The sequence below is a fragment of the Betta splendens genome, chromosome 16 (genome assembly GCF_900634795.4).
Source record: "Betta splendens chromosome 16, fBetSpl5.4, whole genome shotgun sequence".
In the NCBI taxonomy this organism is placed as follows: Eukaryota; Metazoa; Chordata; class Actinopteri; order Anabantiformes; family Osphronemidae; genus Betta; species Betta splendens.
The window spans coordinates 12,869,352-12,886,241 of record NC_040896.2 but is presented as its reverse complement, the minus strand read 5'-3'; the positions used below and the strand labels follow the sequence as shown (position 1 = coordinate 12,886,241).

The following is a 16,890-nucleotide window of genomic DNA, read 5'->3' as shown; positions in this document are numbered from 1 at the left end:
AGCCTGTAGGAAGTAGGATGTAACTGGAAACAGGTTCAGATCAGTGTTTATTTCTGTGTATGTGGTTCTGTACCGCAGTCCTCGGTTCGGTTCATTTGTACTTGCCAGGGGACAGAACAATGGCAGCCTTCGTGCCAGCCAATCAGCGCAGCGCCTCATAAACACTTTTACTGTTGATCCGCCTCTCGATAGTCTGTTTGATTAGAGGAGTGAACAAAACAGCCACGTGCCCATCGACTGTAGCTCTCGGCTGCATTTCTATCACTTCTAGGTGCGTGTTGTCCAAGTAATGGGGTGCTCTTCAGTCAGCATCTGGGCCCATCAGGCCGGCTTTGTGGTGGGAGGGGGCGACTAATGATAGAGGGAGAGGAGCAAAGCACGCTGGAGGGAAGGATGGATGAGGCGGACGGCGCTTCGTGGAGTGAAATATTAGTGCAGACCGAACGGCTTAAACAAGCCAATCGATGCTCTCCAATGGAAATAAATGAGAGGAGGGAAGGAGGGAATACATAGATGCAGGCTGAGTGGAGGAGAGGATGATTTAGAAACGAACGGTCTTCTAAGGTGTAACAGGACGGATGGAGCTCACATCACAGCACATGATGGCGTGGAAAAGGCCAGTGTGTTTTAGTTGTAGCAGTAGTTTGGAGAGTGTTCTGGGTGGATTCCGGCGCTCCACAACTACATTTTGGGCATTTTGATACTTTTCATTGCCATGAAATTTAGATGATGACGCCTTTAGCTGTTCCTCGGTTTGTCCCTAGGTGCCACCAACAGGCTGACATTTAAATTTTACATTTGGAAGGATTACCTTTCACCAGATCCCCTTAGAAGAGAATGTAATAACTTCAGTAATCCTGTGGCTTTTAATGTCGTACCAGCAGAAGCAGATCACAGTTTAGATTTAGATTCAATACCTGCGGAGCGGTCTCCGTTCAGCCGGCTCTTTCATCCAAAGCGCCGTACAGCTTCATATCATTAAAGATTAAAGACGCACAGAGGATTTCTTAGCTTACTTCTGGCAAACAATCTGCGCTCAAGGTCAAGTCAAGGCCGGTTTGAGCCGTGAAGTATGTTGGGATTCACCCCTGACCAGCAGCGGCATCTCTGACCCACTGCAGCTGAGATTGGTGTCAGCGCAGACGCATGCAAACGCCGGCCCTGCATAGCTTCACCGCCCCGATGACACTTTGAAACCGTAGCTCCCTCTTGAACTCCCTAAATATTTGTATCGGGGCAGCTGCACCAGGCCGGCGCTTCAGTCGAGGCAGACACAGAGCGTGAAATATGGCCGTCCTGAGACTGAAAGTGGCCTAAATTCAACAGAGCCTCTTCCGACGCGCAGCTCATCCCATAAACGTGTCACATTGTTGTGTCTCATCCATTACAACACTTATCACCATCAGTGCTGTCATCTCCCTCCTGTTTGATTAATTCACTATTGAATCTACAATAAAGGCCAGAATCAGAAAGGAGGACCTGATCCTAAAGGGTAAAAAAGAGGAAACGTGTGTTGAGTCAGTGATAATCTCATAGAGCAGGCGTTAAAATAATGAAAATAAAAAAGAGAGCAGTCACATTTAAACGGTGCCAAAACCGGCAGGATGACATTTGTACAGCTGTACAAGATTGTTGTGGGTCCTGTTGTGCGCTGCCACAGCGTCTGTTTCCTCTTTAATGAGACTGGGTCCGCAGAACCTTCACGACTGAGTGACTGAAGCAAAACAGCGAGCGTAATGACAACAATAATGACTCGGAATCAAATGGCTATCGAGTCGGACCCCCCGCGGTGGAGAAGCAGCAGAACAACACGGAAGGAACCCAGCGAGGAAGAGGAGGAGGAGGAGGAAGAGGCAGGTCTCACACAGCGATGCTGAACACGGGCCGCGGCGTCACCTGAGCATCGGAGTGACAACCGCCGTGTCTGGACCTGCCACAGCCGGGCCGAAAGCAGGCCGCGACAGAAAGCTATTAATCACCCGCTCAGGCGGGACACGCGACGAGCGCTGACTGGACGCGGCTACTGCCCGAGCGCACGGGAGCTGCTGCGTCTCACTGTAAGTTGAGCCTGACAGCGCGGCCTCGGGACGAGAATCACTGACCGGCCGACAACAAAGGCCCGTCAGGCCCCAGAACCAAGCCCCGGACGGGGAGCGGAGACAGGAAAAGCGAGTGGAAGTGGAAATCCGTCCGCTGAGCTGGTGTCCGCGCGATGCTGACGCTGGGAAACTGCTGCAAACTCTTCAAACACTCCGCAAATGTTAGTGACACGGCAGCTGCACACACTTTAGCTACAAACGTACCCGGTTGCACACGCCGTGTGATGAACCTGATGGGACGCAAAGAGTCTGCTTGTGTTGAGTTTATGACAGGCATCGGGGCTAATAAAGCAGCGCTGGTGACGTGTGTGTGCGCGTGTGCGTGCGTGCGTGCATGCATGTGTGTGTGTGTGTGTGTGTGTGTGTGTGTGTGTGTGTGCGTGCATGTGCGTGTGTGCGTGTGTGCGCGCGTGCGTGTGCGTGTGTGCGTGCATGCATGTGTGTGTGTGTGAACCTCCCATTTCAGCAGCGCAGAGCAACTGTACCCTCTAATGAAAGGACTGACGGACACACAAACACACACACACGCCGCCTCCTCGGTGTCTTCTACCCCCTGTAGTTTCCCGTTCTTTGGATTTGATTAGACTCTCTCAGGCAGTCTGACCAAAGTGCCGCCGATGCGCACAGATCCATCAGTTTTAGGCTGTGGTGAACCCGCACAGCTTCCAGGCCCTTTAATGCAATCTGAGCCATTAGGACACAATGGAGCCGGCGTTAGGGCAACGATTAGAGCGTGTCGGATACAGTGGAGCCGGCCCATCGGCCTGTGGAGGAGCCGTGCAGCTGTGCAGCACACTTACTCATCACTTCTGACACTGACCACAGACCGAGCCAACAACAGGTGCTCGGAGCACACGCCGCTTCCTGTGCTTCGCTGGAGCCTTGTAGTTCAGCAGCAGCGGCGTTTGAGACACACAAAACTCAGAATCAGTGCAGAGAATATGATGTTATGCAAAATACATACAAATATAAGAAATATATAAAAATATAATAATGTGTGTGTGTGTGTGTGTTCATGTGCACATGCACATGTGTGTGTGTGTGTGTGTGTGTGTGCGTGTGTGCGTGCGTGCGTGCGTGCGTGCGTGCGTGCGTGCGTGCGTGCGTGCGTGCGTGCGTGTGTGTGTGTGTGCATGCGTGCGTGCGTGCGTGCGTGCGTGCGTGTGTGTGTTCATGTGCGCATGCGTGCGTGTGTGTGGTGGTCTACCGTCCTCTCGCTCACAGTCTAATCAGACCTCTCCTCCACTGAGAGCCTCCTCATCCTCAGTCTCCCGTTTCCTCTCCGTCTCATTGTTTCCCACCCGTGTTGTGGAATCCGTACACTCGTCGTGGGGTCGAGCGTTCGTGTGACCTGACGCGATGGGAGCGAGTGACGGAGCTCGTCTGAGTCCTACAGTGTTACACAGCAGCTCGTCCCTCTTCATTATTCCTCTTCGTCCTTTACTTCATCTTCTGGTTCAGTTTCTTCCACCACACGTGACTCGTGACGCAGCTTTCATTCAAAGACTCTGATTCTGTCTGTGCTGCTGCTCCTCGTGCTCTCGCTGTGTTTTTCCATCGCCGCTGTTGTGAATGAGCGGTGCTTTTTCTCCGGTTCTCTGCTTCTTCCTGGCCTCTGCTGCTTTGTGACAGACCTGCAGCGACCTTCCACTGGTCCTGATGTCACCCGTGGCACTGCTCCTTTCATCTATTGTGCTTCATTGTGTTGTATTTGTGTTTGCTTCTGCAGCCTCACAGTTACAGCTTGGCCCATGATTCCTGTGGACTGTCGACGTGTTTTTATTTGAGTGGATAAACAACGTAAGTGATGTGACTGCTTCAGCTGAGCAGGTCAGATAAATAAAAACTCTCACACACGTTTGTGATTTTTTTGTCAACAAAGCTTTTCCTGTGTAACACAGGGATATATGTTTAGTCACTATTTAAAGTCGGCGGGTCGGTAAATCGGATCATTATGATTACTTTAAGTGAGTCATCTCCTGCTGAACATTCCGCTCAGATCAGAAACTGCCTTGTTGGCGTTTTCATAAAATATCAGTACATTTCCTTTGTCTGTTTGTGAGAACGATGGTCTGCGTCGATCCGATCTGCAGGTGATTCCGACAAATCGTACGGCTGAGAACGTGATCGGTGCCCGTTCTGGAGAAGATTCTCAGTCATGCAGGTGAGGCTGTCTGGAAATACAAACTGCCAGACGCTACTGATCCCATAAAACTAAAAATCAATTTCGACAAATGTCTCGTGCCTCAGTGATATTAAGCTCTTAGTTCATAACTTCAGCCACGGCTAAATAAATAATTGACTTTGATGACTTGACATTTGACCTTTCCCGCGGCGTTTATGAAGAATTTCCCGCTCCCTGAATCAGCCACTCTCCGTCACTAAGCCATCACGACTCGGCCCGGGGCAGAAGGCACACATCACTGTGCTGACTCGGCTCTAACGAGCAGCGGACGCATGAAGGGGTCGGCGTCGAGCTCTGATTCAGGCCGACGCACGCCGTGCCTTTGGAGAACGAGACACAATGAGGCACCTTCAGTCGAGCGACAAACAGGGCGGAGGGGCTGCTCTCTGTTCCACGGTCGGTCCTGCGTCCACGCCCGCTGTGTGCGGAGGGTGTGGACGTCCAGCTGCTGTTGAATACATTCCACTGATGTCTGTCAGGATGCATAATCGCAGGCTGACCTCTTGTAAGGAAACGGCCTAATCCGCTCTGCAACAATTCCACGTCTGCACTCATCCGATTAAAGGGCCGCATGAAGTACAGAAAGCCACAATAATAAACCCATTAAGTCAGGTAGAATCGTCTAATTATGCAGGATTATGCTCCACTGACTCCAGAGGTGGAACTGCTAATTGATAAGTGAGGGGGGAACGAAGTCAGGCAATCCGAAAAAACTCAACGTCTGTTAATGTCCTCCAGAACGTATCACACGTGTGACTCGTAATTGTTTTCTTAATTGGCTTTTAGGCTGATTGTCCACTTACACCATTAATCACGGCGCACACATAAATGTAGATAGGAAAAGAAAGAGATAGTCTGTTAGAACATATTAGCGCGTGCTATCTTATTATAGGCGCAACTATAAGCTCTCCACGGGATTCTTCGTATTAATTTAATTGCATCATAAATTAGGAAGAAGTTTCCATTCGGCGCGATTTCCAGACGACCCTCGTCGCGATTCGAAATCGTGGTTTCATAACAGCGAGGGATAATCTTGTTTTATAGGTGTGTTCAATTCTGTTACATAAACGTTTAACTGGTTCTCTCGGTGCACGCCTTCAGCCGAACAGGTGCCATAAACAAGCGATAGGCTTCGGCGCGGAGGCGGCGGACGCGCGTCAAGCACGTGATCTCTGCGGGTCACCGTCCAGGCACCGACCTCTCAGGAAACCCGAGCGCATTCAAGCTGACGTTCAGTCCACGTTTGACAAATCCTTCCACCTGTTTCCAGCGTTTTGACTCCGTCCAATGGGGACGAACGACGGGACTGGAGGCGGAGAGAAGAGGGAGAAGTTGGAGGAGAGAGTGAGAGACGGATTCGGAGAGACGCCGAGCTGTAGATTGAGTGGAAGTCGGTGGAGTCACACATTAAATCACACACTTCGTTCATCTGAGGCTGTTTGACGCCTGGCTTCGCCTTCCTTTTTCTCTGTTTTTGGTCTTTACTCGCCGTTTCGCGGCTTGTTTTTCCGCTGCCCATTCCTGACGCGCAGCCACAGGTTGAGCGGACGAATCCGCCGAGCATGGATGATTCCTCCCCGCGTCGCGTCGGTCGCCGCTGACGGGCTTCGAGATGGGCATCGGCGGCGGAGCGGCGGTGACGCGGCGGGGCGCGATCTGAGCGCGTCGAGGGACGGAGTCCACATCTGTGCGGGGAGCGGCGCGCGGATCGGAACCTGTGGTGGAGAGCGAACCCGTGCGAGAGGAGGCGAGGCGAGGCGGAGGAGGGAGGATGGGACGGATGGCGGTGACAACATGAAAAAGAAAAAGTGCGGAGATCTGTTGTGATCCAGCCCGTGATTTACCAGAGCTAACCTGGGGGACAGGGACCGGAGAGAGAAGAGGTAGGAGGTAGGTAGAGGAGCGGGGGGGGGGGGGGGGTCTGGTTATATCACACTGAAAGTAGGTTATTGTTTTGGATCCATCACATGCGGCCAACTTGCGGCCAACCGAGGCCGACGCGCGGCGATGACCCTCTGATGTCATCGCCGTGTAAGTGACCTCGGTGTAGCGCACGTGACATGTCACGGCGGTGCGGGATGTGACAGAACGCGGGGACACCGCGGAGACCGAGCGGAGAGCGGAGAGCGGCTCGACTGTGACTCGAGGAATAGCGTGTTCCCCAATTAAGAGCACTTCCCGGAGTTCTGCCTCTCCCCTCGTTTGTTTTAACTAACGGTGCTCCATCGCAGTGCCCCCCCCCCCTCCCCCCCCATTACTGCTGATAGTGTGTATGCGTTTTCCTTCACATTCCCGTCTCTCTCTCCCGTCTCTCCGCAGACAGGTGACCATGGAGCCCCCCCCCTCCCTGAGCCTGGCGCTGCTCGGCGGGAGCGAGGACGAGGACCAGCGCTTCCTCTTCCCCCTCGGCATCATGTCCCACCCGTCCACCGCCGGCGCCCAGCCGGGGTCCAACCACTCCAACCACATGGGAGGCCCGAGCCCGGAGCGCCTCAACGGCAGCGCCGCCGCGCCCAACCCGCCGCCGGCGCCGCTGCCCAGGCCGCCCGGGTCGTCGTCGGGCGCCCAGCCCCTGCCGCCGCCCGTCCCCAACGCCCTGCACCCCAGCAGCACCCCGCTCTCCTCCTGCCTGGGCTCGCAGCACAGCCTGAGCGGCGACTCCCCGGTCTACAACGCCCTCTTCTACTCGTCCCACTCGCCGTCCATGGAGCGGGAGCGGGACAGGGAGCGCGAGCGGGGCTGCAAGCACCGGCAGGCCAGCCCGCTGGTCCACCGCCGGGACAGCAACCCCTTCACGGAGATCGCCATGAGCTCCTGCAAGTACACGGGCGGCGTCATGAAGCCCCTGAGCCGCCTCAGCGCCTCCCGTAGGAACCTCATAGAGTCCGACAGCAGCAGCGAAACCAAAGAGGCTGGCGTCTCCGCTGTCGCCGGGGCGGGGGCCGCCGGGGGGCACGACCGGCAGCGGGAAGCCCCGCCCACCTCCTCCGTGGCCCAGGCCTCCGCGAACCCGCCGCCCGCCCAGAGCCCCCCGGAGATCGTGATTTCATCCAAAGAAGACTCGCCGTACCCCCGCGGGGGCTACGACATCACAGACTCCACGTCCAACCAGATGTCCATCTACCACCAGAACCACGCGCTGGTGGAGAGCCGGCGGGCGCAGACGGGGCGGGGGAGCCGGCAGGGGGGGGCCGGGGCGGTGGGCACCGGCGCCAGGGGCAGCACCTCAAAGGCCCCCAAGCGGAAGAACCAAAACATTGGCTATAAACTGGGACACCGCCGGGCACTGTTCGAGAAGAGGAAGCGGCTGAGCGACTATGCCCTCATCTTCGGGATGTTTGGCATCGTTGTCATGGTGATTGAGACTGAGCTGTCGTGGGGCGTGTACACAAAGGTGAGGGGATGTGGCGGCGACACGCGATGCTCGGTTGGCAGCCGTGTTGTTGTAAGCGAGCTGCCGAATGTGGATGATAATAATCCAGCATGATGTCATCAGGGATCCTGTAGCTTAACTGTGGAGATTACAGATTTATTGAACAAACCTTCCAAACTGGGAATGCAACGCTTTAACAGACAGGGAAACTTTAATGAAAGCTCTTATCCAGTTGGATTATGGGTAATGGTTTTGGAGTCTGACTTAAAATCAGAATATTTCTGCATCAACTGCTTTAAATTTGACAATTGTGTCTTCAATCGGACTGTTATGAAACTCCTGACGTTATGCAGACGCATTAATAAATGGGTGGAGTGCCCCTTTAACATACGGTAGCCACAAGATTTCCACCCTCACATGCTGTTGCTTCGCCTCCTTTTGACAGCAGCCAGTATTGACTGCTCGTAAAAAGAGAAGGAGACATCGCACGGTGAAGGTCAGATTCCAGAGACATTAAAAAATATGCATGATCAGCCCCCGGCTCACGAGGGGCTCCGGCTTCAGCCGCTCACCGACGGGTCAATGGGCACATTATTGGCTCGCGCCAGGAAATGACGGCGCTCGTGGCGGGTGCGACCTGTTCGGTCCGACCGCGCGGTCGGAGGCGGGTGTGCTGTGATGACCAGGCCTGACAGTTGCTGCTCCTGGGTGATGTAATGCAATGATGCAGAGGACATGGGGGGCAGATTATCAGTAGGAGGCCAGGATCTCATTTGTCTGTGTAATGGGGAGTGTAATAAGCTGAATTGGCCCCTGGCTGCTATTGTGTGTTTATTTTGGTGTGTGTGTGTGTGTGTGTGTGTGTGTGTGTGTGTGTGTGTGTGTGTGTGTGTGTGTGTGTGTGTGTGTGTGTGTGTGTGTGTGTGTGTGTGTGTGTGTGTGGGTCATGGTCCCGGTAATCCTCAGCACGTGTTGAGTCCCTCCTGTCCCAGTCTGACATTATCACAGCGTCACTGTCTTTGGCTGATGCCACAGGAGCTTCTTCCTCTCGCGCAGCTCGTCGCGTGCTCATCGCCGCTGATCCGGCGACGGAGGATGTGCGATGATGTGAGTGCACAGATTCCCAGGTAGCCTGTTCCAACAGGTGCGTCTGAGTGGGTCTCAGTGCTCAGACTCTCCAGCTGGTACTGGGTCTGTCGGTTGTTGTCACTGCTGGACAAATCTGCCACTTCGACTTTGCCGCTCGTGCCTTTGCTTCTTTTTTCTCTCTCCCATTCATCGCTTTGTGAAAACCACTGTTTTAGAAGCAGTGTCTTTTTATTAATGGAAATTCATGGTTTGAATTTCTGGCTCCTTGTCTCCTTTCTTCCTTTCTTTGGGCCCATTCTCCTCCCTGAACGAGACGGACGGCACTTTTTAATGCTCTCCTTCCCCGACCGTCTCTTTTATGTTCCAGCTCCACGCCTGTCTCTTTATCCTGATTTCTTTTTTCGGTTTCTTTCATTTTCCCCTCACTTTCTCTCTCCCTTTGCTCCTCTGCTCTTGTAGTGGGCGTCAAGCTGGGGGAGTGTGATCGGAAGAGAGAAGCGGTTAGGCGAGAAATGAAAATCTGTAGAAGGAGAGAAAAAAGGAAAGGCGATAATGAAAACCCTTATTTAGGTCTTTAAGCTACAACCATCACAGTCCTCATCTGATGGACGGCCGAGTTTACCAGTAAACCCGCTGTACTGATTCATCTATAGTGATTATCAAGTGAAGAACTGGAAGTCAAAGTTCAGCAGGATAGTATGTAAAATACCTGTGGACCTCATTATCCCTGCTTTAAAGAGAAGCTGAATCCAGACTTAAGAGCTTCAGCAGCCTGATCAACATTCACGCCTAAACGCTGAGTGCCAAGTTCCATATCCTTCTTTTTTCTAATGATTCCCAAGTTGGTTTGACTCCAGCAGACACTGGAGCTCCATCAGACAGTTCAAGCCCCCACTTAGATAATTGAGGTGGAAAGGAGCCCGCTGGTTGTTGTGAAAAATGGATCGAGATCACGATAAAAAAAAAGGAAGCGGTGGAGAGGAGGCAGCGGAGAGGCTCACGCCGTGCTTTAAATGAGCCTGCGAGGGAAGCCTTGAATGATTCCATCTATTGATTATTGATTATCCCTCACCCACTCATGCACTGCTCACGCTGCGCAGCCGCCGTGGAAATGGACGCCCGCCGTCAGAGGTGCTGCAGCGCATGCTGCGTATTGATAAGTGTCCCTATATTATTGAAAATATATGAACTATAGGTGTGTGTGTGTGTGTGTGTGTGTGTGTGTGTGTGTGTGTCCACCAAACTGTTTCAGCACTTCCAGCTGCCTTGTTGCTCCCAAAAATAGAGATGAAGAATAAGAATGGAACTAACCAGCGTGGGTCAGGCTGCATGTGTGTGTGTGTGTGTGTGTGTGTGTGTGTGTGTGTGTGTGTGTGTGTGTGTGTGTGTGTGTGTGTGTGTGTGTGTGTGTGTGTGTGTGTGTGTGTGTGTGTGTGTAAGCAGGGATGAAGGGAGGGAGGTTAACACGGGAGAACGCTCTGTTCGTGACTGTCGGTGTAGTGAGTGAGCAGACTCATGTGTGGAAACAGATTCCAAACCCTGTCAGCACATACTGCAGCTACAGCGGGGATTTGCTATTCACTGAGTTTTAGCCCCTATTGAGTTATTATCGAGTCCAATTCAGCGACAGGATGGAGCTTGTGATTAAAACCCCACGTACGATCAAAAAAAAAAATAGCAAAACGTTGGTTTGGATGAAAACCTGATCTCTTCTGTGTACTGTATATTCAGCAGTGTTGGCAGCGGACGCCTGTATTGTAAATGTCCAATCACCGTTGTTGCGCCAAGACAGATTATGCAGGGAGAATACTGGATGGTGAAATAATTCATGAATGTGAAATAATTCAATTTGCCACGAGGCAGAATGTGAGTTTTCTCACAAAAGGAGCTAATCTGCCGTCATGGCTTATTGTGCGGCGGCTTCAGACGGAGGCGTGGCTCCGTGTGCGGCGTCGCTGACCCGGGAGCCCGGCGTCCGTCGAGGTATCAATAGCAACAGAAAGAGATGATTGACGGCCCCGCGCTGCTGGATTCATAGGCAGCGGGTTAAAGGGGAGGGGCCCCGGTGCAACGTGGCCTATCACTTTCACATCAGGCTCCCGGCTCCAGCTCCGAGCGGCGCAGCGAGGCTATTCTGAGGGGACGCACAGCTGTCGTCAGCTTCACCGGTCACGCTGTCAACATGCAAACACCTGACGCCTTGACACGCAAATGGGTGCTGTGTGAGCGAAGGGGGCGGGGGGGGCGTGCACCCCCACCCCATTCACTGATCCTCGCCAGCAGCTCCAGTGGCTTCACGGCCTTTCCTTTCTTCCATCCCTCCTTTCAGTGTTTATGTTTTTAGCTTTAAATACATCGCCTCTTCCCCCGAGGGGCTCGTTGCCGCCTCAGCGGCCTCCAACATCTCCCTCGCTCCCCTACATCTGCTCCCTCCTCGCCTTCGCCCTCTTATCGGTGACATTTCTCGCAGACATTTGCTGCGGGACCTTTTTCCGCTCGGCCACTTGCAGCGCGCGTGCTGGTTTTTCAGACCCTATATGAAGCTCATCAGGGAATTAACTCACCAACTGCCACCATATTCTCTAAAGGACCTCAGCACTTCTGCTCCGCTGTCCCTCTCCTCCTCCACCTCCACCTCCTATCCTCCCTTCATCTTCTAGATCACAGGCTTCTGAGGGATGGTAGGTCCCACAGGTCTCACCACTAACAGGTACAAATATGCTCATTTCTTTCAGTGTAACAAGGCGAGACCACCTCTCTGTGAGTGTGATGATCCTCGAGGTGCGTTAGGACGCGTATTATCCCCCATTAACGTAAATATTCATGTCTCTGAGTGAACGTCGCCACCTTGGAGGAGAGCGGCATTGTGTCTGTAGCGCCGTCATGTCGGCGCCGCATCTGTGGGTGCGTCTGCTGGCGTGCGCTTGCGTCCCCGCGTCCGCCTTCGTCAGGGTGTGTGGGACGTGTGTAGGGACGCGATGGCGTGTGTCAATGTGCAGCCGACCGTGTTTATCCTGGAAAAGGTGACATCGCTCCTCAGTCGACTGCCTGTTTCCCTGGAGACTGATTGCAGGAGGGTGTCGCTCTGACAGGGAGAGACCCCTAAGACAAGCACATTACAGCATCACAGCACACACACACTTGTATGTTCACCATCCACGCAGGCAGGGAGCAAGACACTACAGCTACAGCAGCAATGTGTCCGTATCGGTTTTATCTGCTCTCATGTCGGAGTCAACAAGGGTGAGGTGGGGACAACGGGGATAAGCATCACCTGTGTGTGTGTGTGTGTGTGTGTGTGTGTGTGTGTGTGTGTGTGTGTGTGTGTGTGTGTGTGTGTGTGTGTGTGTGTGTGTGTGTGTGTGTGTGTGTGTAGCTCAAAATCTCATTATCGCTCTGTCCCCTCCACTGCTCCGTCTGTGTTGGGTAACGTGGATTTTTAGGAGGAACTTTACTTCAGGCCTGTGTGCTAAGATGAGCTAAACGTGTGCAAGGTTGTGTATTTACTGAAATGTTAAACATTAACATGAGGCAAATAAGCCATGTGTAATGTAGTGTGGAGTTAATGCACTGTGCGTGTGGGGGCCAGGACATCTGTCACCCTCCATATCTTTATAGTGTGAGTACAAAGACACACACAGGACCTTTTCTTGTTTAGTCAGAATGTCAAAGTAGGAATTAGTAGTTACGAATTACAGTTTTCAATAATTTGAAACATCAAACACCCGCAACAGATGTTGTCCAGTGGCTGTAAATGAATGAAAGTCAGCCAGAGCTGAGAAAACCACAGTGGTCAAGACGAAACAAACGTCTACGAGTACACCGGCGTTACAGTAGAACGGTTCACTCCACCGGCACCAGTAAGTGGAGTGGAAACCAAACGCTCCTGACAGCGTGATGGGCAGGAGTGAAAGAAGAAATCGGCGGCCAACAGACAGCTGGAGGTAAATGCAGCAAGAGAGAAAGGGAAAAGGGAAGTAAACGCCAAGCAAATCTCATTTCAGCTCAAGCAGTGTGACTGTCTGTCTAAACAGACAGTGCCGAAACCCAAGTCTGCAGTTTTCTCATTAGCACAACAATGCCGGCCTGCTTTGCACCTACTTTGCTCCAGTGAGTACAAATGAGATGTTAACAGAGAAAAGACAGATTGAGACTGGGGAAAGACGGCGCAAGTAAACAGCGCTTCGGACGCGCTGATCGGAGGAAAATCACCGGAGAGCGGAAGCTGGATGGTGTTTTCCCAGTGCGGTGCAGTGGCCCATAACCACACTGATAGCAGCAACAAATGGCCAACGCTGCCTAATGCTCCCTTTGGATGAATGCGTATGGATGTGTTTGTGTGTGTTACATAAACAGCAGAGGCCACGCAGTCTCATACTTAATCCTGGCAGATTCTGATGAAGTGGAACAGTCGGAGGAGTAGGGGGCTTCTGGACCAATAACAATAGGCCTGTGAGGCATCTGGAGACCCCCAACACCCTGGAAAATGTTGTTTACCAGAAGGCCTCGCAGCGTGTGCCCATGAAGGCAAAACCCAATGTCGTTTCTGCTTAAGGACGTCATGAGGTTGAGTAAAACGCGTCTGATTAAGAGAGTGGGATGAGTTCTCAACAGATGAAATATCAGAGATGCTGCACTTCTAAGGCGGCTCAGCTCTTCTAGTGGAGGCTGTTGTGTTTGTCATGGGACCTTGGTGATGCTGTTAAAGAATGTGGGTCGTATATTCCACCTCTCAAAACAACTGATGTGGATAAATTTATCAATTTAACACGTGCGTCTGTCAAAAAGCAAAGTATTAAATAGAGTTTAGCACTTGCCAAGGTTTATGAAATCAAACTGTTTGTATCTGCACACACAAGAGGTTTTGTCTATATTTGATTAGATGGGGGATCTTGTGAAACAGACTATTGAATATGGAACTAAAATGCACAACTATGAATTAAAAAGCAATTGTTATTTGTCAGACATGAAACCTGGTGAGCTCCACCACCAAAATCCAATTCCTGAAAGGTCAGCAAGCCAATATCAGTCTAATCCCTATTCAAGCCTCTGCTTGTTCAGAAATAAACAACCACGTGCAGGTAACAGGGGAAAACATGTTCATATTCTGTTTTTATTTCTCTTGAAGTGTAAATGATTATGAAATGTTTTGTTTTGTTTTATATACAAAGAACAATTTATCAGATTGTTTCTGCACCAGAGTGCAGAGCTCCATCAATATCTCCATATTTACACCGTTCCTGTTGTAAATATTACCGGAGCAAAACTACAGTTATTGACCTGTTGATTGTGGAAATTTCTCACGTCAATTTCTCAAGTCAAAACAATAGAGATATTTTTGCCATCTTCGTATTTTGTATTTTATTTTAGCTTGTTGCTTGATTATAAATGATGGAGGCGTGAGCTTTGCAGGTCATAATCTAAAACAAAGAAAAGTAAAGTATAACTATAAAGTAAGTCAAATCAAAAGTAAGACCATGAACATCCCTACAACTGATGACAGCAATCCAACAGGCATGCCAGTTAATGCTCAGAGGAGAAGACAAGCGGATGACAATGACAGAAGAGTTAGCTTCACTGAAATCAATAGGATTCAGAAATACATGAAAATCATGATCTAATAGTTGTCACAGAGTTGTTAAGTCAGGATCAAAGTGGGAGGCTGATTGACAACAAGGCTTCCTGACGGACGACAACAGTGGTTGAGATGAAAGCAGAGCATATCAAACGCTGAAGGGACGTGACATTTAGTGTTTTTGTTGACGACACCAGGCTTCAGAGGACATTATTCGCACAACTACCACAACTACAGCAGAGACGACAATAAACGTGTTTAAATAACAACAATTAGGCAAGTTTCTACAGTGAGAAATAGCCGTCACTGTGAAGTATCGGTGCTGTTGCTATGGTTACCTGCGGTTTAATAGACTCTGTGCACTGATTTAAAATGGTGATTAAAATGTTGTCGGGAGCTCCGATGTGCCGAGGTTGAATTTTAATGGACATCTGTCAGCGGAATAAAATACATCCGCTGGCTGTGATATGCAGGCGTTTAAATACTGTGCAGTATATGTAATCAGGGGGAATTTTCTTATCTCTGCCGTTTTTGAAGACGTGAAAGCTGCTCCCGGTTCCCCTTTTCACTTTGTGAAATGAACACATAAACACTCTGGAGGACAGCTAACAAATCAATTGCATTCAATTACTCTTTCCTCTCAGATCTTTCATCTGCAATTCTTAATGTGGAGCAGGTGTGTGTTTCTCAGGCCGCTGTGTGTTTACGCGTGCAAACACATGCATTTGAACTGCGGCACGCTTTGCGTTGCTCTGAGTGTGAGGTGAGGGGGTTAAAGGAGCCACTGAAGTGCTATGAGTTGTATTGATCTGAAGTTCGCCGGTGCATTGATTATAAGCCCTATGAAACCAGACAAGCAGAGGATTTAAAGCCCGACTGCAGAGCGATATTGACGGGAATTCTACTTCTGTTTAACCTCCGAAGGTCTGTTTTTGTTAACGTTACTTGGTCTTGACTGCTCTGAGGCCGTGCAGCTTCAGGACACATGCCTTTTTAGTGACACGCTTCAAACGGAAGATTGTGATCGCTTTGATAAATAAAGATTAAACTGATCAATTTGTCTTGAAAAAAAATATTTTCCCCTCTTTCATTAATCTGTGTCAATTTTGTGTCTACAGAGCTCCATGTATTCTCTGGCCCTCAAGTGTCTGATCAGCCTGTCCACAGTCATACTGCTGGGCCTCATCATAGCCTACCACGCACGGGAAGTCCAGGTAAAGTACAAACACGCATCCAGACACAGATTCAACCCCCTTTAGCTGTGCGCCAGGGTTCATCCAGCTGTCTGGGTAAAAATACAGCCAATATCAGGTCCTGGGGGGCGGTTGGAAGTTGTACAATAGCAGCAGCTACAGCTCAGTTATCCTTTGTTTGCAAACAGCATGTAGTTTGACAAAAGCTTGTGTTCCCAAAGAAATGTATCCTCGAATGACCTTTGCTTAGACGAGGGTCTCCTCAGGTATAAATAAAGGCATGTCTGAGCTCTGTGCGTATAGTGCATAGGGCTGCAGGGACAGACCAGGGGACACAGGTGTGTCTCAGCTACAGCCAATTAACGACATTAATGAGAGTCTTAGAGGGTTTGAAGAAACAGTCTGCCTGGCTTTGCATCAACTAGACCCACACCGAATATTAAACACACACTGTGTCCAGAATAGCAGCGAATACATGCACAGATGGGTGTCGATGGGTGTTGGCGGCTATGGTAAAGCGTTCATTGATGGAAGACGCCTCACCTCTGCTTGTTTGATGTCACATTCACATACAAAGTCAGCCACCCTCCCACACGCACTGTGGCTGCTGCACGTGACGCGAATGCTAATGCTAACAACAGATGAAGAGATGGAGAGAGAGCTACTGTAGCGCAGCAGAGAGACGGACGCGTAAAATGGCCTTCTGTTATTGTCCTCCGCTCCGCTTTTTGCGATTTTATTCAGTTGGAGGCTTTGGGGGGGGAATTTAATCTAAAAACGCTTGAATGAGGAAGGCAATAATAAGTATTTGTTCCCCAAAACAAACAGATATTTAGGTTTATAAACTATACATTAAAAGATGCTCATTGTTAATAAGTAAAAGAAAATGCTTCTCAAATTTGCTTTAATTGTTTCATTTCCACTTGAGTGCATCCGTAACAGCTTCTAAATGACGTTTGCAATAATGACTATTTAGTCTCGTTAGCAAGCAGCTGATTATTTACACATGTAGCAGATGCAGACCAGCATTAATTTGGAGTCACACGCCGAAGTTATGCAAGTTTAATATTCTCAGCTCTTTTTTGTTCTGTCTTTGCCGTCTAACAACTCCTGAGGGAAATAACTGGCTGTTGAACTGCTAACGGCTCCCGAGCTAATCGCTAACGGGGGATTTACTGTAGCTAATGTAAGGTTTATTTTATCTATATTAATTATTCATTTTGTTTTTGAGTGGTAATTATTAAACAAAGAGTTTTATACAGGTTATTTTAGGGAGCTCACATATAATTTATAATTATTAGTTATGTGGCGCTTTAGCCTAGCTTAGTAGCACTGAGAGGGCAACAGTAAACAGCTAGCAACTAAAAGCAATTAAA

At 50.3% G+C, this 16,890-nt stretch overlaps 1 protein-coding gene across 2 annotated transcripts in view; it reads left to right on the top strand.

Annotated features, from left to right (window-relative positions):
• The first annotated feature begins 5,370 nt into the window (after positions 1-5,370).
• Positions 5,371-16,890, top strand: part of kcnn3 (potassium intermediate/small conductance calcium-activated channel, subfamily N, member 3) — a 36,632-nt gene continuing 25,112 nt past the window's right edge. Inside the window, exons 1-3 of one of the 2 annotated variants that reach the window (XM_029130103.3) lie at positions 5,371-6,167; positions 6,604-7,678; positions 15,440-15,535. In XM_029130103.3, the coding sequence (XP_028985936.1) occupies positions 6,614-7,678; positions 15,440-15,535 (1,161 nt within the window). In that variant the 5' untranslated portion in view covers positions 5,371-6,167; positions 6,604-6,613. Of the gene's footprint in view, positions 6,175-6,603; positions 7,679-15,439; positions 15,536-16,890 lie in introns of both variants that reach the window. The other variant, XM_029130101.3, reaches the window with a different exon arrangement.